This window comes from Spermophilus citellus (genome assembly GCF_964194105.1).
Source record: "Spermophilus citellus genome assembly, chromosome: 9".
NCBI classification, from domain to species: domain Eukaryota; kingdom Metazoa; phylum Chordata; class Mammalia; order Rodentia; family Sciuridae; genus Spermophilus; species Spermophilus citellus.
Genome location: NC_138191.1, coordinates 4,974,424 through 4,995,725, shown reverse-complemented (window position 1 = coordinate 4,995,725; position 21,302 = coordinate 4,974,424). Strand labels below are relative to the sequence as shown.

The 21,302-nt window shown below is 53.1% G+C and overlaps 3 protein-coding genes across 5 annotated transcripts; all 3 read left to right on the top strand.

The window, feature by feature from the left end:
• Positions 1-552: 552 nt before the first annotated feature.
• Positions 553-5,370, top strand: S100A2 (S100 calcium binding protein A2). Of its 2 annotated transcripts, XM_081307961.1 has the most exons (4): positions 553-603; positions 1,120-1,278; positions 3,860-4,007; positions 4,987-5,370. In XM_081307961.1, the coding sequence occupies exons 3-4, from the start codon at positions 3,867-3,869 to the stop codon at positions 5,137-5,139; spliced, it is 294 nt and encodes a 97-aa protein (XP_081164087.1). In that variant the 5' UTR covers positions 553-603; positions 1,120-1,278; positions 3,860-3,866; the 3' UTR covers positions 5,140-5,370. The 2 variants fall into 2 exon arrangements, with proteins under 2 accessions (XP_081164087.1, XP_081164088.1); XM_081307962.1 differs by lacking the exons at positions 553-603; positions 1,120-1,278 and adding an exon at positions 2,492-2,624.
• A 10,092-nt stretch (positions 5,371-15,462) lies between these two features.
• On the top strand, positions 15,463-17,304 carry S100A3 (S100 calcium binding protein A3). Of its 2 annotated transcripts, XM_081307829.1 has the most exons (3): positions 15,463-15,635; positions 16,369-16,514; positions 16,972-17,304. In XM_081307829.1, the coding sequence occupies exons 2-3, from the start codon at positions 16,374-16,376 to the stop codon at positions 17,134-17,136; spliced, it is 306 nt and encodes a 101-aa protein (XP_081163955.1). In that variant the 5' UTR covers positions 15,463-15,635; positions 16,369-16,373; the 3' UTR covers positions 17,137-17,304. The 2 variants fall into 2 exon arrangements, with proteins under 2 accessions (XP_081163955.1, XP_081163954.1); XM_081307828.1 differs by lacking the exon at positions 15,463-15,635 and having other exon boundaries at positions 15,651-16,514.
• Positions 17,305-18,572: 1,268 nt separating this feature from the next.
• S100A4 (S100 calcium binding protein A4) lies at positions 18,573-20,863 on the top strand. The gene is made up of 3 exons (XM_081307830.1): positions 18,573-18,639; positions 19,497-19,652; positions 20,576-20,863. Exons 2-3 carry the CDS (start codon positions 19,512-19,514, stop codon positions 20,738-20,740), a joined length of 306 nt encoding a protein of 101 aa, XP_081163956.1. The 5' UTR covers positions 18,573-18,639; positions 19,497-19,511; the 3' UTR covers positions 20,741-20,863.
• The last annotated feature ends 439 nt before the right edge of the window (positions 20,864-21,302 follow it).

Sequence of the window (21,302 nt, the reverse complement as noted above, 5' to 3'; positions counted from 1 at the left end):
CATTGCCGTTGGGTGGGCACAATTCTGGCTTCAGTTCCGGAGGGGAGACACCTGGCTATGGACAGGCCTCCAGATACGGGGGGACTCCCCAGAGCCCTCTCCCCCTTCTGGTTCCAAACCAGTCACTCCGTCCCCATTCCGTTTCTGCTTGACCTTGGCCCCAACTTCTCTTTCAGAGCTCCTTACCCTCTCTCTCTTTCTCTCTTTTTCCATGACTGCCTCTTAGTCTCTCTTTGTCGGCCTCCTGTCTCCATCCCTCCCCACCAGGGAGTTTGCTCTGCTCCTTAGCTGGTCCCCGTGATGGGACGTTTCCTGTGGTCACTCCTCAGGGATTTGTAGCTCTCTGAAGCTCTGTTTTCCAGCCTGATGCCTCAGTTCCACTCCTGGGACCCAGAGGAGACGTTATTATTTGCTTGTGTAAACAGTGGTGTGACCTCAGGTGGCGAGGACAACTCCCTCCTGGCTCCTAGATGCCACCCCCAGTGACCCTCATTGCCATTCAGCGGCCGTAAACACTGCTCAGCACCTGGTGTGGGTGAGACCCTTTGCTCATGCAGAAATGAATCAGGCCCAGTCCCTGCTGGGTGAGCTCACCATGAGCAGGTGAGGGCAAAAGAAAACAGGTACACAAAAGACTCAGTGTAGCTGGGAGTGCTCTGGAAGGCTCTGTGTGGGACAGAACAGGTGGAAACCGAATCTGGCTGGGCCTGGGAAGGCTCTGTGAAGGGGAGAAGGGATCTTGGCAGAAGGAGACATAATGTGGGTGGGTGTGGGGGCATATTCTGAGCCAAGTGATGTCATCAGCCAAGGGTCTGGGTCACGGCAGGTGTGTCCAGCCCTGTACGTGCTCAGTGAGCAAGGCAGTGGGCATCATCAGGGAAGTAGGAAAGCAGGGGGGACCGGAGTGTGGAGCACCTCGATGCTGGCCCTACGGAAGAGCCGTTGCAGTTTGAGTAGGGAGGGACCCTCTGAAGCCCCTAATGGCTGTGCACCACATCCCATTTGCCCTCATCCTAACCCACTTCATCTCCTGCTCGCCTTGGCCCCTCAGTCTCACAGTGGCCCCCAGGAAGGACCAGCCGGCTCAGGGTCTGACCTCTGTGCTCTTGGTCTGCCCAGGCTGTGTGGTGCCATCATCCATATCTAGACCTGGGTCCTTCAGTGGAGGTCTCCATGCCAGTACTTTGGCCCGGGTTTTCTGGCTGCTGCTGCCCTGGTGCTGGGGGAGTAGGGCGTGCCGCTGAGTCACTGCCTGGGCATCTGGGTCTGGAACCACGGGTGAGTCACCAAGGGGGGGGGTGTTGGGGGGTTGGAGGAGGGGAAAATCTGTTTGACATCTGAGTGGGGAGGGGAGCTAGGCCGACAGGAAGGGCGGTGCCCAACTGGGTTTAGGGTACACAGAGTGCAGGAGGTGGGTGCCCTGGGAGGGGTGGTGGTGAAGCTGAATCTTCCCTAAAAACCTCTCCCCTGGGCTGGCTTGAAGGCCACAGTGCTCACCCTTCTCTGGGTTTGGAGAGGGCATGCGGGGAGTTGGGAGGCTGTCGCTGGGCCTCTGCTTCAGGCCTGGCCTCCTGGCTGGGGAAACTACCCAATTCCCTCTTTCCAGCTTCAGGTAGGGGTGTCTTCCCCACCCACTCCCCCACCTTCCACGCTGGAGAAGAGGAGCCCAAGGTTTTCCTGTTCTGCCCTGGACCCCTCCTGGGGGCTCCCTTGTGCTCCACACAGATGTTTGCACCACTTTATCTGAGGCTGCATGCACAGCAATCCCCATTTCTCACTGTGAGGTATTTTTAATTGCACCCAGTCACTTTGTTACCTTAAAGTTACATTAGAAGTAATTTTAGGTGGGGTGCGGTGGCTCACGCCTGTAATCCCAGTGGCTCAGGAGGCTGAGGCAGGAGGATTGCAAGTTCAAAGCCAGCCTCAGCAATTCAGTGAGGCCCTAAGCAACTTAGCAAGACCCTGTCTCAAAATGGAAAGGTCTGGGAATGTGGCTCAGCGGTTAAGTGCACCTGGGTTCAATCCTCAGTACCAAACAAAAAACCAAAAATTTATTTTTTCCACTTCTTGAAGTCAGCATTGACCTCCTTCTCTTGATGCCCCCAGCTGCCTTCTCTGGCCCCCAGCTTTCTAAGGGCAGCTCCAGACGGCTTCTCTCTCACACATGCTCAAACACACACACACATAAACATGCACACACATGCATGCACATGACCTTGGGGCTGCGAATTTCCCGCCTACTCTGGGTCACCAAGGCATCTGAGCGAGCTGTGACTCACAGGCAGATCATGAGAACCAGGCCTAGCAGCCCCTGACCCCTGGCCCATGTTGCCCCTTTCCCATGACATCTCCCTCTAGCTGCCCTGCCCTGGGTGGGCTCAGGGGCTGCCCTTAGCTGGGGGGGGGGTCCTCCTCCAGCTGGTGGAGGACCCAGCAATCTCTGGGAGGAAGGGGGGCAGCCCAGGGTGAGTGGGGTGGCAGGAGGCCAGGCTGTGGGGCCGTCAGGCCAGAACAGGTTCTGTTTCCTGAAAGCGCCAAGTCTGAGGCTGTGGGGCTGACATATAAATCCCCTTCCTGAGTGCCTGGCCACTCTAGCCTCCTGGTTCTCTCTGCCACCCCATCTGGTGAGTGCATCTCTGACTCGATCCTTGTTTCCATAGTTTTCTGTCTGATTTCCTCGGTGGGATTGGCCTTGAGCCACTTGGGGGGACCCTCTGTGAGCCAGATTGAGGGATCTTTCTCCAGGTTCTTCTGTGAGGTCTCAGTTTGGGGGTTATCCGTGGCCTTCCTCGAGTCTCTTGGTCGGGGCATGCTATTCTGTAGGAGTCCTTCTTTAGGGGTCTAGATATGTGTGTGAGGGGTACTTTAACGAGAATTCTGAGTTGGTTTTGTTTTTGCAAAGTCCTGGCTAATCCTTAGTAAGGCTGAGGAACAAGGAGCAGGGGTCTTGGACACATGGCCCCACCCGGGTTCTGGCCTGGAATAGCGGCATAGCTCTGCCCACGGCGGCTCCCCATGCTCTCCCACCTAAGTGAGGGCAGGCTGGCAGGCGGGGCTGGCCGCGGGGCCCAGGGCTTTCCCTGCCTCCAGGACAGCTCGTCTGGCTTTGCGCTGGGACCTGCCTGACTGTGCAGGCTGACCTCAGCATTCTCAGCGGCAAATGGAAAATGCCCTCTAAGGTCCATCCTTGTGACCCTAGATTCTACCTGGACCCCAAGGCACGAAATGTTTAGTTTCTTTAGTTCTAATCCCAGCAAGGTCCTTCGTGGTGGGGGCATTCGGTGGCCCCTGCCCTGCCCGTGTCTTGCCAGCACACATAGCACTCCAGGACTGAGGGCCTCCAGTGAGCAAGGAGACACGTCCTCATCTCCGAGAGCCCCTAGTCCGAGGGAGGCAACATCCCTGCCAAAGAGGCTCCCAGGCAGTCGGCAGCCCTGGCCCGAGGCACAAGAGACCCCTGGAGGGAGCCTCAGACTTCTGGGAGCCATGGCTATTGCCCGGTGGTGCAGGGAGCCACCGGCCAGCCCTGTGCACACCTGTGTTTCCCGGAGCTTGGCACAGCTCTGGTCACCCTGTTAGTTCCCTTCCCAAGACACTCAAGAGGGGGAGCCCTGCCCTCAGAGGTGTTCCTAGTGTGACTGTGCCCTGGGGGGACACGGGAAGGCTCAGCATCTGCCCTCATGCCAGGTGTGGGCACGACCCTTGCCCACAGGAGCCACATTGTGAGGGCGAGATGGGGCCCCCCTTACAGAGGGGCTTGGTGAAGTGGGGGGGCAGGGCAGAAGTGGGTCCTGCTGGCTGGGCTGTGGCCCCAGGTGTCTCGGTGACATCAACATCATTGCCACTTCTACGGCCCCAGGTCCAAGATGTCCAGTCCTCTGGAGCAGGCGCTGGAGGTGATGGTCACTACCTTCCACAAGTACTCGGGCCAAGAGGGCGACAAGTTCAAGCTGAGTAAAGGGGAGATGAAGGAACTTCTGCAGAAGGAGCTGCCCAGCTTTGTAGGGGTGAGGGGGCAGGCTGGGAGGGTGGGTGGGGTCGTGGGGGCGCCGGGCGGGGTGCACGGTGAGTCTCTGCCTCTTCACTCCCGGGGTCCCTGCTGATGCAGAGGCCAGGGTGGGGTCGAGGGTTCCCACCACGACTTTGGCTTCTTGGTTTCACTGGAGTGGGAACAAGGCCCGTGTGTGAGCATTCTGTTTATGGCTGTCCCCTGCAGCATTCTTGGGAACTGTGTGCTGTTGGGGCCCTCAGAGTCCATCTGTCAATTCTCTTCACTGGAGAATTGAGCAACTCAAAGCCCAGAGAGAGAAAGTGACTGGCCCAAGATCACACAGCTAGCCTGTGTACTTTCCCTTCCTCTTATTTTCCATATTTACTGGCCAACCCAAGAGGGCATGTAGACAGGACAACGCAGCAAAGACATGCACTCTGGGACATTTTGCAGAGAAATGCAGTCATTTCCCCATTTGCCCCTTGATACCCTTGTACTGACTAACGGTAAAGTCAGGTCTCAGGCTTTGACCAGATGAGGCAGGTCTGTCCTTCCGTCCTCCCTCCCTCTCTCCCTCCGTCCGTCCCTTCCTCCCTTCCTTCAATTTCCAAATCATTTTGGTTATATAAAGAGCATTTGCTTTCTCTGAATCCCATGCTGGTTTGGGGGAGCAGCAAGCCTGTGTCCTCATCAGCAAAATGGGGTCATGATATCCACCTGGTTGGGCCACAGTGGGGGTTAGAGCCGGTGGGCACTTAGAGGCGTGTCCAGCATCTCCCTACCCCCAGGAGGGTGTGCGGGAGACCTTCACCAAGAGTGTCCAGCTGTCTTGCTCACTGGACACGTGTTGTAGCTTGCGGGGTCTCCCTGCCCACCACGTCCCTTGCAGCCAGTCCCGCTGGGCCCTGGCTTGGGGGCATGGTTCTGGCTGTGGCTTCGGTGCCGAGTGGGGCAGGAGCCAGCCTGGCCATGACCCCAGTCCTTCCGGCTTTCAGGAGAAGGTGAATGAGGAGGGGCTGAAGAAGCTGATGGGCAACCTGGATGAGAACAGCGACCAGCAGGTGGACTTCCAGGAGTATGCCGTTTTCTTGGCCCTCGTTTCCATCATGTGCAATGACTTCTTCCAGGGCTACCCAGACCGGCCCTGAGGACCAACTCTGGACTTGGGCCACCAATCTCTTGGGTTCAGGAGGATTCTCCGTCCCTTTTAATTTTGTACTCAATAAAGATTTTTATTTGTTGATAATACTCTCATTGCTCAGTGATGCCCCATCACTTGGCTGGTTCAGTTAAAGTGCTGGGTACTGGGGGCTTCCTGAATCCCACCCCGTTAAATCTGCACCTTGACTCTCCAGGTCAGAGCTGTGCCTTCGGCCCTCGTTCTGAGATTTCAGACACCAATAAAAGTCTGGGAATCAAAATATTTTTTCAACATTTTATTTCGCCAAATAAAGATATTTTTTAAAAAAAGGCAAATACCATCGACCATTCCTAACATCTCATAAAAAGAAAAGTTCAGTTCCAACCCAGAAGTGTCTAACCTCAGAATAAAGGACAGACTTCAATACCGTGAGCAAGGAGTGGGCCTAGAAGCTGGTGGGAGACATGGATTAGCCTAAGCAGCCCTGCCAAGCTTCATTTTTGAGGACTCTTTGTCAGATTATAGGCCCTAGGCTGTGTACTTATTTTCATAAAAGCTATACTTATTTTTACATCTGCTTCCAGATTGGCTAGCTCTATTTTGAGTTCATTCCTCTCCTGTTGATCTCTGTTAAAAGCTCCTAGGGAGCTAGCTCCTGCCGAATTCTTTTTGTTCCCCTACCATTTTCTCTAAAACCGTAGGCCAGGTTGCCACAGGTTCTGCGTCCTAAGGCACATCAGGTGACACTTTGACCTGACGCTTTGCCATGTCATAACAAGGGTTACCAACCTTCCAGTCTTCATATGGTTTTCTTTGTAGTCTTTTTCCAATTTCACATTTTATGTTCCTTTCCTTGTTAGATTCTATTTCTAGTTACCAAATGCTCTACCAGTTAGTGATGTATTTGGTTTATAGAAAGCCTGACTAGTAATGTCATAAATAAATCAGCATTTTAATGCCTCACACAATAAGCCATCTGGATAGGTAGGTCATGTTTGGCTCAGTGGCTCAGAGATGCTTTATGGGTTACCTGTCGATGTACAATGAACCAACCCACTATGTGGTGCCTTAAAACACAAATTGGTTGTCTCTAATAGTTCTGTGGCTAGCCTGGGCTTAGCTAATGGGTCTCATTTAGGATGTCTCATGCGCTTGGTATTGGAAATTGGAGTGGATCATTTGGTGGTGCAGTCTGAAGTGAGTCACATACCAGTCATCAGTTCCTTGATAGAGCCCAGTGCTACTCTCTATACATGGTTCTCCTGGATCCTGGCTCTTGGCTTCATGTTCTGAATCAACTCTTTTTTTCCGTAAGAAATGTCTGGGCTGGTCATGGTGGTGAACACCTGTAATTCCGGCTACTTGGGGAGAGGCTGAGGCAGGAGGATCCCAAGTTCAAGGCCAGTCTGGGTAATTGGGCAAGACCCTGTCTCAAAATAAAAAATACAAAGGGCTGTGAATATAGCTCAGTGGTAGAGTGCCCCTGGGTTCAATCTTCAATACTTGGGATGGGGATGAGAAGAGAGAGAAATGTCTGTTTTATAGGTAAGTAGCTTTCTCTATTTCTTCCCTATAAAAGGCTGAAGACTCAAAACTCTCTCTCTCTCTCTCTCTCTCTCTCTCTCTCTCTCTCTCTCTCTCTTTGAGTTTTCTCTGTTCCTTTCTTTCCAAGATGATACAATTCCTTTAAAAATATTGTGGACTCCCTGTGCACCAATTTATAATTAGATGAAAGCCACAGCTACAAATCTCTTTGAGCCTGATCTCTCTTTTTTTTTTTAACTGTTCATTTGGTAGTTTTATTGAATCTTGAAAATTATAGTACACAGAAAATAAAATTGAGGGGCTGGGGATGTGGCTCAAGTGGTAGCGCGCTCATCTGGCATGCGTGCAGCTCTGGTTCGATCCTCAACACCACATACAAACAAAGATGTTGTGTCTGCCGATAAATAAGAAATAAATATTAAAATTCTCTCTCTCTCTCTAAAAAAATGTTAAAAAAACAAAGATGTTGTGTTGCCAAAAATTAAAATAAATTAATATTAAAATTCTCTGTCTCTAAATAAATAAATAAATAAATAAATAAATAAATAAATAAATAAATAAAATCAGCAGTTTGAAGCTCAGCACTCAACTGAGCCATTTTGAAAAAAAAAAAGAAAATAAAATTGACCATTTTAACCATTTTTAAGTGTACAGATCGGTGGCATTAATTCCATTCACGTTGTTGTGCAAACATTACCACTATTCAGCTTCTGAATGCTTTTCATCTTCTCAATCTGAAATTCTGTCCCCATTAAATATGACTCCCCATACTCTTGGTACCTTGAAGAGATGGAATCACACAGTGTTTGTCCTTTTGTGACCAATTTATTTCACGGATGTCCTGAGGTTCATTCATATTGTAGCATGTGTTAGAATCTCCTTCGTTTTAAGGCTGAATAATATTCCATTATGTGACCACGTCACATTTTATTTCCATAGTCACTTGGGTGTACAAGTATCTCAAGTCCCTGCTTTCAGTTCTTGTGAGGAGTGGGACTGCTTGATCAGATGGTAATTGCGTTTGTTTATTTATCTATTTTTTTGAGGAACCACGAGACTTCTTCACTTGATGTTTTTAATGATGTGATTAAGATTCCTTGAGAGGAAAAGTGACGGCCACTTTTTTTTTTATCATATGGTGTTTTTTTTTTATTGGTTGTTCACAACATTACAAAGCTCTTGACATATCATATTTCATACATGAGATTCAAGTGGGTTATGAACTCCCAATAAAAATAAATAAAATTACCAGAAGCTGTATTTTTTATTTGAGAAAGCTTAGGAAGTTCCCCTTAAATCTTCCTGAGTCTCACGAAAAGGCCTCACCTTTGATTTCAGTTTTACCTTGAGACCCCTGCACAGGCAGAGCCCTGGAGTTGACCTTTGCCCTGAGACCCTTTATTACTTTGAGACGCTTTTGCTGGCTGGAAAAAAACTCCAATGGGACCTCAGTATTTCCTCTAAGTTCTGCTAAAAAACAGAATAGATCCCTGTTCACTTCAGCTCTCTCTTCTCATTTTTAATCAAAGGCAGCCAGAGGAGACAGACAGGCAACTTCACTGTTCTTCTAAAGTCTTCTTGTCTGGGATCTAGAAATGTTATCAGGAGCCTTTTCTATTTCCCATCAACACCAGATGATGGTGTTGCCAGACATCTCACCACTACCTAACAGGGTCTCCCTTTTCTCCAGCTGCAGGAACAATTATTTTTTGGCTGTCATTCAAACGATTACCAACTAATTATTACTAACTGCCTTTTAAAGGTCCCCTCAGCTTTCACCCGTTGCCTGGTCCCAAAGCTAATGACACCTGTTTTAGTTTTTTGTACTAGCAGAATCTTCCTGGGGCACTCTACCACTGGGCTACATCCCAGCCCTTTAATTTTTTTTTTTTTTTTTTAATTCTGAGACAGGCTGGTCTCCAATTGTCCAGGCTGGTCTCCAACTTGCGAGTCTCCTGCCTCAGCCTCTCTGAGTGGCTGGGATTATGGGCATGTACCATGGAGCAGGGCTAAAACATGGATTGGCTTGAATGAAAAAGGAAGAGGGGGACGAATAGTGGACAGATAATAGGCAGTATTTTTCTGAATGGTTTTCTTATTTTTCTTCCTTCCCTGGGAAATCAGCTGCTTGGGAACCACGTGCAGAGGAGCTCAGGCTCAGTTCTCTAGGATGGAAAGGACCCCGGAGAAGGCGCTGGAGACCCTCTGGTTCTCACCTACTCTTTGGCCTTAACTGCACACTGAGCCTGGTGAGGCGAGGCTGGGCAGGCCTGCAAGGACAAGTGGTCTCTTTTTGAGGCCACAAACAGACAGAAGCCCACTGTCCTCAGACCCTGCAGGGAAGGAGCGCGTAGACACGGGGCGGGGAGTCGAGATGGCGGTCAGCATCTCTGTGCAGTTCTCAGAGCTCCTTCCTGCACACTGTCATCTCAGCCTCATGGCAACCCCACGGGGACTATCACTAGGCCCTGTTTACAGATGGAGAAACTGAGAGGGGGCAGCATCAGCCGTTTGTGGAACACCCCTCTCAACAGGTGCTCTGTGGGGCCTACCCAGGATCCTCCCAAGACTGGACCAGGAATGTGCTGTTGGTTCTGCACACCACGATGAGGAAATGGACCAGAGAGGGTAAAGAAGAACTTGAGCCATGTCTGTAAGAAAAGTCTGCATGTCCATGGGGCACTGGGGCGGGGGGCACTGGGCCTTCCTCTGCTTCCTGCAGCCAAGTCCAGAGCCCTGGGCTTTGTGTGAGCTGAAGGGACCTGGCTGACCAGAGGCCAGATGCTTCTGGTCTTCCCGCTCTGATTAACAGGGGGACAGGACCACTCCCTGGTGGCTGGATCCTGCAGTCTGATTTCTTCTGGACTTCTGGTCCCCGTGGGTCCTGGCTTCTCAGCCCTGGATTCTGGAACTGCTTTGGTTGGTGGAAACTGGCTTTAGCTGCCTACCTCTGGAGTTGTCCCCAGCTGGGCATGTCCCAAAGAAAGCTGATCTCCATTCTGCTTGGGTGTTTGACAAACTAACAAGGCACTTTTCTAGCCACTCCCAACATTCTTCTTTCCTTCCCCCCTGTCTCCAAATCTCTGTGCTGAGGCAGAGAAGGAAGACCTGTGGCCAGACTCTCCCTTTCCCTCTGGGACTGCTGTTGGGAGGAGAGTTAGGAACTCTCACCTCCTGTGATATCCTGCTGGCCTTTGTTCCTTTGGGTTAGCCCCCAGCAGTTTCATTAACAGTCCAAGAAAAGGGAAATGGAGGGCAAAGGTAGATTTCTTACCAAAGTCAAGTCTGTTTACTTGTTGCTCAGTTCTTGATTACAAGTTGTTGGGAACACCGGCAAGAGGAGAGGATGGGCTAGAGCCCTGGGTGGTGGCGAGACCCAACCGCCAGAACTTAGTCTGGGTTTCAGGCTCCTTTTATCCTCAGGCAAGGGGAGGGGACTCCTTGGTTTTGGGAAGGATCAAGGGCAGATGGCCATGTGCCTCTCCAAGCTCGGGAATGGGGTGCTGCATGTAATCACAAGGCGCCATGCCCCTGTGAATTTTGGAAATCTTTATCTTGGTATCTTTAGCCTTGAAGTGGGAGGAGAGAAAGTAGGGAAATTTAGGGAAAATCCATCTTGTACTTGTTCCAGACAAATGTTCCTTAAATGACTAATATGTCTACACGTGGAATTGAACACAAATCTGACCCAATGGTCAGATTGGGGGTGAAAAAAAGAGGAAATCTTTTTCTGTTTGATTATTTGTTTAGTCATTCATGACAGTGGAATGTATTTTGACATATCAAACATACACGGAATATCAGTTTCCATTCTTGGGTTGTTCATGATGTAGAGTTTCACTGGTCCTGAATTCCGATATGAACATGGGAAAGTGATGTCGATTCACTCTACTGTCTTAAGAGGAAATCTTAACCAAAAGTCAAGGCACAGGAGACAGAACAATAAGAAGCAGAGATGTCACACTTTTCCATCCTGTTTTAGTCACTGATCAGACACTTGTACAGCCGCAAGTGAAGAGTCAGTATTTTTAGCAAAAGTGGCCAGTAAGTCCTTGAAAAGACCCACATGACGGAGTGTCACCTGCAGCTAAGCTGGTGGGAGACTCATAATATATTGTTCAGTTGTATCACTTCCCAAATTATTGATTTTTTTTTTGTATTGGGGATTAAACCCAGGGGTGCTTAACCACCGAAACTTTTTATTTTGAGACAGGATTTCACTAAGTTGCTGAGCCTGACTTTGGACTTGTGATCCTCCTGCTCAGCTTCCCAGATGGCTGGGATGATAGGTGTGCGCCACCATGCCTGGCACAATGAGTGATTTTTTAAAGTTAATTAAGAGTGAGTGAAGTTGGAGGGTTTATTTAGGCTTTTCCTCAATCACAAGCTCTGACACACAAAAAAGTGATTGAACTGTGAAATGGACGTAGTTGTTGACTTGGAAGTCAAAAAAAAAAAAAAAAAAAAAGGACAGATATCCAGGTGTGGTGGCACCCACCTGTAATCCCAGCTACTCAGGGGGCTGAGGCAGGAGGATCAAAAGTCTGAGGCCTGCCTGGGCAACTTCAGAAGATCTTGTCTCAAAATTTAAAAAATAAATAAATAAATAAAATAAAAATTACTGGGGATATAGCTGGGGGGAAAAGTACTGGGGGAGGGAAAAACAAAACAAAAGAGAGTGGTAGGTCTAAGCTTCACAGACTCCCGGATTCCAGCCCAGTTCTTCTTTTCTGAGTTCTGTAGAGTCCTGCCTGGCTCCAGCCCTATCTGCAGTAATCCAATACCCCTCCCCATGCTTTCCCCATGCTTGGCTCAGGAGATGAGAAAGGAGGTCAGGCATTTGGGAAAGGTTCTTTGGCCCCGTGGGGCTATGGGATTGGAATGATCACTCTGTCCCCAGGGCTCAGACCTTTTTGGCACAAATGCAGGGACTGCCCAGGTGCTCGGGACACTTCATTTTATTTTCCCCTGAGGCACAGGACAGACAGTGACCGTTAGGTGGATGATGCAGTTTCCAGGGAACCTAGTGAAACGATGGCACTGACAGTGGGGACGAGGGGCAGGGGACAATGCTCTAAGACGCACCGCCAGACAGACAGCATCGGCAGGGGACCCAGAGACCTCTCACATGGCCCACAGTGACAGCAAGTGAAACAAAGCCCTTCGACACTGGATTCTTAGTCTTCTCCGTCTCCTCCCCCTTCTTTTTTTCTCTACTGGGAAGTAAACTCAGGGTTGCTTTACCACTGAGCTACATTCCCCAGTCCCCCACTCTGTTGGTCCTGGGGATTGAACCCAGGGATTCTTTTTTTTTTAATTTACAACTATATATATATATATATTATATTATTGGTTGTTCAAAACATTACAAAGCTCTTGACATATTGAACCCAGGGATCCTTTACCACTGAGCCACATCCCCAGCTCTTTTTATTTTTTTATGTTGAGACAAGGTCTTGCTGAGGCTGGCTTTGAACTTATGACTCCTGTCTCAGCCTCCTGAGCCAGGGCATTACAGCTGTGCGCCACCACACCTGGCCCTTTTTTCTTCCTTGAGTCAGTCTCCCTAAGTTGCCCAGGCTGGCCTTGAACTTGCCGTCTGCCTGCCTTAGCCTCCCAGTTTGCTGGACCACGACCAGCTTCACATGAGACCTGTAAGGTAGAAATCTTCCAGACCCATTTCAGAGGCAAAGAAAGTAGTGCCCTAAAAAGGTAAAGGCACACGTGCTGAGGTCAGTTGGTGGAGAGCGGTGGAACTCTGAGGGAGGGTCTGGCTAGGGTCCTTCCATGAGGGTCCTCCAATTCCCACGGGTCTGTACCCAGCCCACCCTCAGGAGTCACCTTCCAGAGTGAGCTCCTCGCCCCTCTGCTGGCTGCCTGGCCTCTCCCAGCTCTCCCAGGGGACACACAGCTGCTTATCCCAGGGCGGGGCAGCCATGTCCAGCAACATTAAAGGCTGTAGATAAGCATGTGGACTTGGGAGCCTGGCTCTGGGTTCTCCCCTGACCACCCATCTAAAGCAGCCTCTCACCAACACCATTTTCTTTCTCATAACTCTGCTTTATTTTCCCTCTTGACATTATGTCACCAGCCTGTTAAACATTCATTTGTTATTGTCTGTTTCCCCGGCTAGATTCATCTCCCTGGAGCAGAGACTGTATCTTTCTTTTCTTTTTTCTTTTTTAAAATATTTTTAGTTGTAGATGGACACAATACCTTTATTTTGTTTATTTAATTTTTTTAATGTGGTGCTAGGGATCGAACCCAGGGCCTCACCAGTGCTAGGCAAGCGCTCTAGCAATCACTGAGCCACAACCCCAGCCCCTGGACTGTACCCCTTTTGTTAATGGTGCCAGGTGCCAGTACAGATGCCTCTGAATATTCACATGATCCTGAGCCTGCCACTCACCAGGTATGTGGCCTTGGGCCAATTAACCCCCCTTGGTCAGCTATTTATTCCATGAACGTTGTATTTATTAACTCATTTAAGCCCCACAACAAACTTATGTGGTAGTTACTACTTTTGTCCTCCGTCATTGGCAGAAGTGACCCACTTAAGGGGGGGAAGAAGTGGTTGACCTAGAACCAAATTAATTGTTGGCTCAACAGGGCCCCTGCTTCTGAGGCATGACTGTCTCTGCCCTCTTCCCCTGCTCCCCGTAACTCCCTGCCTATAAAACAGGGTTAATCACAGCTTTTCCTTCCCTTCTGCCCCGTCTCCAGGGGGTGGAGGCCGTGGAGGTGACGACCCAGGCGAGGCTGGGTGCTGGGCCCAGGTGAGGTCAAGTGTCGTTAGCTCTCGGGCTGCCTCTGTGGGCATGAGGATGTCTTCACTGTCCTGGTTGTCCCCTCCCCACCCCACCCTACCCCTCTCCTAGGTCTTCAGTCTCTTTCTGTGAAACAGGGAACTTAGGGGTAGAGGGAGAACAGAGAACCGACGTGAAAGGATTTCCATTTCTGGTCATCTGGTCATCTGCTCAAGCAAAAACAACAACAACAACAACAACAACAACAACAAAAAAAAAAACAACAACCAGAGGAAATTCTGGATATAATTAAAATTATCTATTTTTTCAGAGACTCGCCAAGGCAGTAATAATGAGTAGGTCAAAATCTAAGCGAAAAGCAGAATCCGGGAGGTGAACAGGGCACCGGGCCTCATGCCCTGAAGGCGTTGGCCAAGCCAAGACAAATCTGGGCTTTGGGGATTTGGGAAGAGGGAAGCTGAAGCCCAGGGTTCACGGAGGAGGCAACACAACTGAAAGACACCCCACATAATGCTGGAACCCTAAAGGGCTACATGCTTAAACTAGAAGGCAGAGGACCTACACACCCCGCAAGGAGAGTTGTCCAAGTGCCGAGCAGAGCAGAGCGACTCTTCAGGAACAAAGCCCAAGTGGCTCTCCAGAGTCTGAAGCCCAGGTTCCTTCGCATCACCTGGGGCAGAGGGCTAGAAAACTCAAGCCCAGCCTGCAGGAGGCCCCCTAGGAGGAGCATCCTCTTGCGTAGGCATCAGGACACCCCCCAGTAACCTCTCCCAGGGGAGCAAGCAGTTCACATGCAGCCTCCAGCAAGCCGGCAGCCAGGGATGTGGAGGTCGGGCAAAGAGGGGTCCATTGGCCTTTCTTCCCATTTGAGGATGAGGGCTCCCCCCGATGGTCGCCAAGGCGCCTCCTTGCACCGAGGCTCTGGGGTGCAACCTAAAAGAGGCAAACGTGTGTCCCCACCTTGTACTGTGGGTGCTTCTTCAGAGGGAAGAGACAGGGAGAGGGAGGGGAGGGATTAGCCAGCCATGTCTGGAAGGACACAGGCCCCAGTTCCCACTCGGGGGCGGGAGAGGGGTGAATGGGGAGTGGTGTTTGAGGCCAGAGCCGGCCTTTGATGTGTGCGTGGATGGTGGGCGGTGGGCCTGTAATGGGGACTGCTGGGGGAAGCGCGCAGGTGAGCCCCTGGGGGCAGCCTTAGCATTGACCTACTTGGGACTCTCATAATTACTGCCCTCATTCCTCGGGAAGCTACAAATAGGGATGCCCTGTCCCGAGGCTTCTGGAACTGAAACGCCAACACCTGTGGTGAGTGGTGGCCGCTTGGTCCTTCCCTGGGTCGGGTGATAGTGTAGCTCAGGGGACCTCCCCGGTGGCCAGCCTGTCTCCTGACCCAGCATCTGGGCATGGGGGTGGGCAGAGAGAGGACCACACGGGTGATGGGGTGGAGGAAGTCCTACATGGTGGTTCAAGGGTTCTCCGGTGTCACGAAGGGCTCTCTGGAGGTTCAGGCCTGGGTGTGTGTGTGCAGAACTGAAGTCTGGCTCCAGGAGGGGGCAGTGGGCTAGAAGTTCTGGTGGAGCCCTTAGTTGGCTCCTTGCCCTCTCCTTGCTCCCTTGCTTCATTCCCGGGGATGGGTTGGGACAAGCCAGGGCTGGAGGGAAAGATTCCTGCCAGGCTCCAGGTCCTGAGCTTCTGAAACAGTAGCACAGGTGGTGCCAGGCAGACTGGCTGGAGCCCAGAAGGGCATGCTGTGCACCTCAGAGGCTCCTGACTCCCGGGGACCGTGGCCCTTCCTCTCCAGGGAACATGGATATCTCGCTAACCCTGGGCTGTCACAGAGAATTAGGACCCAGCAGATTTGGCACCCCAGCCCCCTACTTCCCTGCCAATCAGGATGGCCATTTGCCCCAGCAGCAGGGGAATGGCTGGGGAGAGAGTATGGCCCTGTCTGTCCTGTGTTGCAGGATCCCGTCCCCTGGGGAAGCAGGAGTGAGTCATTGGGCTCACATGGAAACAACTCGTCTTCCTGGCTGCCCAGGGTTTCCCTTGGCTGCAGAAATTATCCTGGAAGGGCACGGAAGGGGACAGTGCGATTGAGGGGAGGGGTGCAATTCCAGGATGGCTTCCCCTCCATCAGAACTGGGTCTTCTATCTCAAGACCCCCCAGGGGTCTGAGGATGGCCTCCACCACGTAAGGCCGGTCACAGATTGGCAAATCCCCGAGCGGGCCAACTCCCCAGAGGCCTTCTGGTTCATGTCCCTGCTAGGCCTGCGGGTGGGACAGAGCCCCCTTAAGGCCTCTGAGACCCGAGGGAGAAATGGCTCGCCCAGGTGCTCGCTGGCAGGGCAGAGGCTCCCAGTGACTCTCTTGACTGCAGCTTCCTTGAGTTCGGGGCAGGAGGCAGGGGGTCTGGGGGTTCCTCTCAGACTGGACCCTCCCTGCCCGTGCTCAGCTTCCCAAGGGCCTGAGGGCAAGGACCTCCTACTCAGGTTCCCCCAGGAAGGGACTCTGGGGTCCTGAGGAGAGGAGACCTCTAGGGTGGGAGCAGGTGACGCCGAGCAGGGGACTGAGCCATTGTGGGTCGGAGACGGTGGGCAAGTGTCAGGGAGTCCGCAGGGAGCTCCACCGTGGGGGTGAGGGTGGTGGGTGCGGCAGTCTCTCCTCGAGGAGTTTGCACTGATGCTGGGAAGTGAGACCTCTTTGTCCAGGAGAATCACCATGGGGGCAGCGGGAAGGGAACTAGTGTGGTCGGGAAGGGCTGCTGGGAGGAGGGAGAGCTTGGGGGGCCTGACGCCTGGTGGAGATTACATCTGGAAGAGCCCCTGGGAAACACCAGGAAGGGGTCCCTGGGAAGTTCCGTGGGCAGAGGAGAGCAGGGGGCTGGCTGGCCTTTGCTGCAGCTCACACCCTTGCTCTGTGACAGTGAGGATGGCCCGACCCCTGGAGCAGGCAGTAGCTGCCGTCGTGTGCACCTTCCAGGAATATGCAGGACGCTGCGGGGACAAGTACAGGCTCTGTCAGTCGGAGCTCAAGGAGCTGCTGCAGAAGGAGATGCCCACCTGGACCCCGGTGAGCCCCGGACTGCCCGCCCTTCCCTGACAGCCCAGAGGCTCTGCTTGTACTTTGCCAAGAGGGACCAGTGGACAAGCACGAGTGTAGGGCAGCAAGCGGGCAGAGGAGAGGCTTGGGGAGGAAGGGAACTGACTCAGCACAAGCCTCCGTTCCCTCATCTATAACACGGGGTGACGGTCACTGCTGCTACTTTGCAGGGTTGGGGGAGGATCAAGTGAAAGCTCAGTGGAGAAAGATGAAAAAAGCCGGCACTTGACAGTGAAGAGCAGGCCCTGGGGAAACGGCTGAGAAAGGGGGACAGAAATGGGCCTGTTCCTCACCAGGAGAGGGAGGCTGGGGTTGGTCCCCAGGAGGCTGTGGGTTGTGGGGGGAGGGGAAGCAATGCGGGGGGGGGGGGGCTCTTCTGCCTTCCTAACCCTGCTCATGCATCCCTTCCCATCCTGTCCTGGCACAGACTGAATTTCGGGAGTGCGACTACAATAAATTCATGAGTGTCCTGGATACCAACAAGGACTGCGAGGTGGACTTCGCGGAGTACGTGCGCTCGCTGGCCTGCCTCTGTCTCTACTGCCACGAGTACTTCAAGGACTGCCGCCCAGAGCCCCCCTGTGCTGAGTAGCCTCCACCCGGGGGCTGGCCTTGGGCAGTCTCCCACGTCCTGCCTGTCCTTCTTCCTGTCACTCTTTGGATCTGGAATGGCCCAGGTTCACCCATTTTACCCAGGGCTCAGAGACCTTCCCAGGATGCCCAGATGCCTGGCTGGTGAAATGGGGGGCGCAGCTATCAACCCCCGCTGCCTCCCTGCTGTGGACGGAGGGGTCAGCTCTGAGGCCAGGCCCAGCAGGGTGTGCATAGCCGATGCCAGGGGGGAAGGGCCTGTCTAACCCTAATAAAGCACTGGTGTCAGCCTGGTTGGTCGATTCTTCTGAGAGGACATGCTGGGCCTTGGGACGGAGTGCTGCTGAGAGCTTTGCTCCTCTCTGGACTTTTCCACTGGAGGAAGGAGGCTGAGGGCGGGAGTCGGAGCTCCCCAGGGCCCTGAGGGCAGTTTCAAATGCTGCAGATGCCCTGGTCTCAATGGTCCAGCAGGAGGGGTGGGGTCACTCCCATCCAGGGTACCCTGGGGAGTCCCTCTGCCTCGTCTTTGAGGGAGAAGCCCCCATCCTGGGCTCTCAAAAAGGGAGGGTCTTGGTGGGGGTGCAGGGGGCGAAACTGAACCCTCACGACCGGATGTTCCCAGGAGGAGGGTGGGGCCGAGGGGGTGGGGTGGGGCTGTGGGAGCCCAGAGGGCAGCACTAATAGGATTAGGGTGTCTGAGGTGTTTGCTCCCAGCCAGGGAAGCTTCTCTGTATGGGAGGGGGGTATTTTGAGACAAACCCCACCCCTGAAACCACAGTCCCCTGGGGGCCTTAATGCCCACTACTGGTCCTATTCAATCCTGAGTTCCTGCCGCACCTTGAGAGGTTAGCCCGTTTCTTGCCCACCCCTAGCTCCCCTCGCCACCTGGCTTCTTTATTCCTGACACCCATCCCCATCTTTAACGGCCCCTCCTGGCCCCTTCTCTGAACCTTGCATCCATTCCTGAGCCCCACAGCTCACTCCCACCCACCACTCCACCACACCTCCCCCAGGAGCGTTCCCAGGGAAATACCTGGGGTGTCCCATCCCCTCCTGGACCTGCTCCCCCACACTCACACCACCGCCATCATGGTCTGGGGAGGGAAGAAGAGCTGACTAACTGTCCTGGGCTCCCCTCCCAAGTTCCTGGGCCGCCACGTTCCCACCTGTCCTATCTGGTGGGCTCCTCCCTCCCTGTCCCCACACCTCAGCACAGACTGCCCTGTCTTCAACCCCCGACACTCAGGCTAAGTTGTGGACACTGGGTGGTACCCTCCCTCTGGGGGTCCCTGCTGGTGTACCCCGTGCCCATCTGCGCCTCGGGACCAGGGATGGGAAGCTTGGCTCCCGCCCTGGTGGAGGGGGCTGTGGCACTTACCACAGCAGGAGGGCAGTTTCCGCTCTCCCCCATCCCCTGCATGGGCAGGGCCTGGCTGGGTATAAATAGGTCAGACTGCTGGGCTCTCCCCACAGCTCTCCCCAGCATTTCCTCCCTCTTGGTCTGGTGAGTTGTGTGGCCTGACTGGCAGGCAAAGGGTGTTCGAGGCCGAGGCTGGGGTAGGAGAAGGGGAGAGTGGGGGGGGGCAGATGTACTAAATAGATCCAGATGTGAGATTCTGATGTGGAGGCTCTGGTGTGCGTGCACACGCGTGGACGTGTGTGCACAAGTGTGCGCGAGAGAGTGAAAAAACGAAAACGGGGTGGAGGTGGCTGGATTCGAGCTCTCAGAGAGCTTCTGAGGGGCCAGGGCTTGGATGTGCTGCTGCCACAGTGTGTCTGGTGCATGTGCCCCATGATTGGCCCGCCGGCTTGTGTCTTCTGGGTTGCACAAGCTCTTGTGTACACACTTGGGTGTGGGAGGCAAAGCGAAGGCACCTGTGGGCTTTTGCCTCTGCCTGCACCCCGCAGCCCAGCCCAAGAGAACTCCCTCCCCTCCCCTGCACCCCCACCTCTGCCACCTCTTCCTGCCCGTCCCTGTGCAGGGTGCTGGGCACTAGGATGTAGGCAGCTGTTTTTTTCCGCTGCAGGCCCCTGGGCAGGCCTCCAGCAGCCGCGCCTGTGCTGGGAGGGAGAAGAATGAGCCGGGGCGGGGCACTTGTGGCTGGCAGAGGGATGGGAAAACGCTGTTGTTGAGGCCAGCCTGGAGGGAGGCCCAGGGACTTGCTGCCTGGATTTCCAGAGCCACTGCCCAAAGCACATGTTCCCCACGGTGCACCTCTTCCGCACCAGGAGCTGAGCCGGCTTCTTCGGGGTCCCTTGGGATGGGAGTAGAGTCTCACCAAGTGCCCCTCAAAGTGGGAGTGGAGTGGGGCTCTAGGTACATTGCTGAGGTTTGCTGGGTAAGATGCCTCCTGCCCCCAGGTCCCGACTGCTGCCATGGCTTGCCCCCTGGAGAAGGCCCTGGATGTGATGGTGTCCACCTTCCACAAGTACTCTGGCAAAGAGGGTGACAAGTTCAAGCTCAACAAGGCAGAGCTAAAGGAACTCCTGACCCGGGAGCTGCCCAGCTTCCTGGGGGTGAGTGGGTCCTGCTTGGGAGTATGCCCTCCTGTGGGGCAGTCCCCAGGAGGAGGGGTGGGGTCCTGCATTAGCTCCAGCTGGCATCTGTCACTAAGCTGGGTGAATGGGGGCCTAGAAACACAGTCGACATCCGGCTACCTCAGTGGTCTCCAGCAGGGAGAGGGTTGGGAGTGAGTCAGCAGGTGACAGGTCAGACTCTGCACACACTTTGTACAATTTACTGAAGGGAAAACTAAGTCTCAAAGAGGTGAGTGACTTCTCAAGGTAGTTATTTACAAGGTTGCAATCCAGACTGGTGCACACTTATAATCCCAATGATGTGGGAGGTCGAGGCAGGAAGGTCTCAAATTCGAGGCCAGTCTGGGCAACTTCGTGAGACCCTGACTTAAAAATGTAAAGAGGTCTGGGGCTGGGGTTGTGGCTCAGTGGTAGAGGGCTTTCCTAGCAGCACCACATATAAATAAATTAATTAAATAAAGGTCCATCAACAACTAAAAAAAATATTAAAAACAAGAAAGAGGTCTGGGGATGTATCTCAGTGGTAGAGTACTCCTGGACTCAGTCTCCAGTACAAAAAAGAAAAAAATGTGATCTAGAACCAGGACTGTCTGACTCCTGCCACCCAACAAGGAACGGTGTTCAAGTTTCTATTTGTGAAGGCATGACTATGGAGACACACACACACTTACAGACTTCTCCTGCAAACACATTGCTTTCAGGACCATTATCTGATTGAATCATCGGAACAATCTTGGGTGAAGAAGTGGTCCCCTCATTTCCCAGTTACAATGCATACTCAGAATCCCTCCCCAGGAGCTCCCCCCACCCCCCGCCCACCGAGTCTGGAGGTGGAAAGCTGGTCTAGACTTGGCTCTGTTCCCTGGGCTTCTGTTTTCTACCGTAGCCTTCTCTCCCTCCAGAAAAGGACAGACGAAGCTGCATTCCAGAAGCTGATGAGCAACTTGGACAGCAACAGGGACAACGAGGTGGACTTCCAGGAGTACTGCGTCTTCCTGTCCTGCATCGCCATGATGTGCAACGAGTTCTTTGAAGGCTTCCCTGATAAGCAGCCCCGGAAGAAGTAAAGGTCCCTCTGATGCAGCTGGGGGTCGAGGTCTGCCAAAGAGGTCTCCCAGGTCGGCAGATGAGTTCATGCCGTGGTGCAGAACCCTGAGCAAGTTCAATAAAAAAATATTTGGAAGCTATAAGGCTGATGACCTGAGGGACTCTCGAGGCCGAGGGATGTGTCACGGGGTGGGGGAGGGAAGCACTGGGACTTGAGCTGCAGTTTAGTGACTTTGGGGGGGAGATGTGGGGTGACAGAGGGGTGTGTGTGCGCGTGTGTGAATGCTGGGTAGAGCTGAGGCAGGGAGAGGGACCACCAGAGGTTGGGGAAGCCCCAGCTGTGGGATCTTAGCCGCCCCCCACCCTCCAACTTCATAGTGAGGCTGGGATTGAAGGTCACATCAGCTCCTGGTTGAAGGTCACATCTGCTCCTGGTTGAAGGTCACATCTGCTCCTGGTTGAAGGTCACATCTGCTCCTGGTTGAAGGTCACATCTGCTCCTGGTTGGGGTCTGGAGGGAAGACAACAGGGCTGAGTCACAGGGCGGGAGTTGTGGGGTGAGTGGGCTGGGCTCCTGGCCCT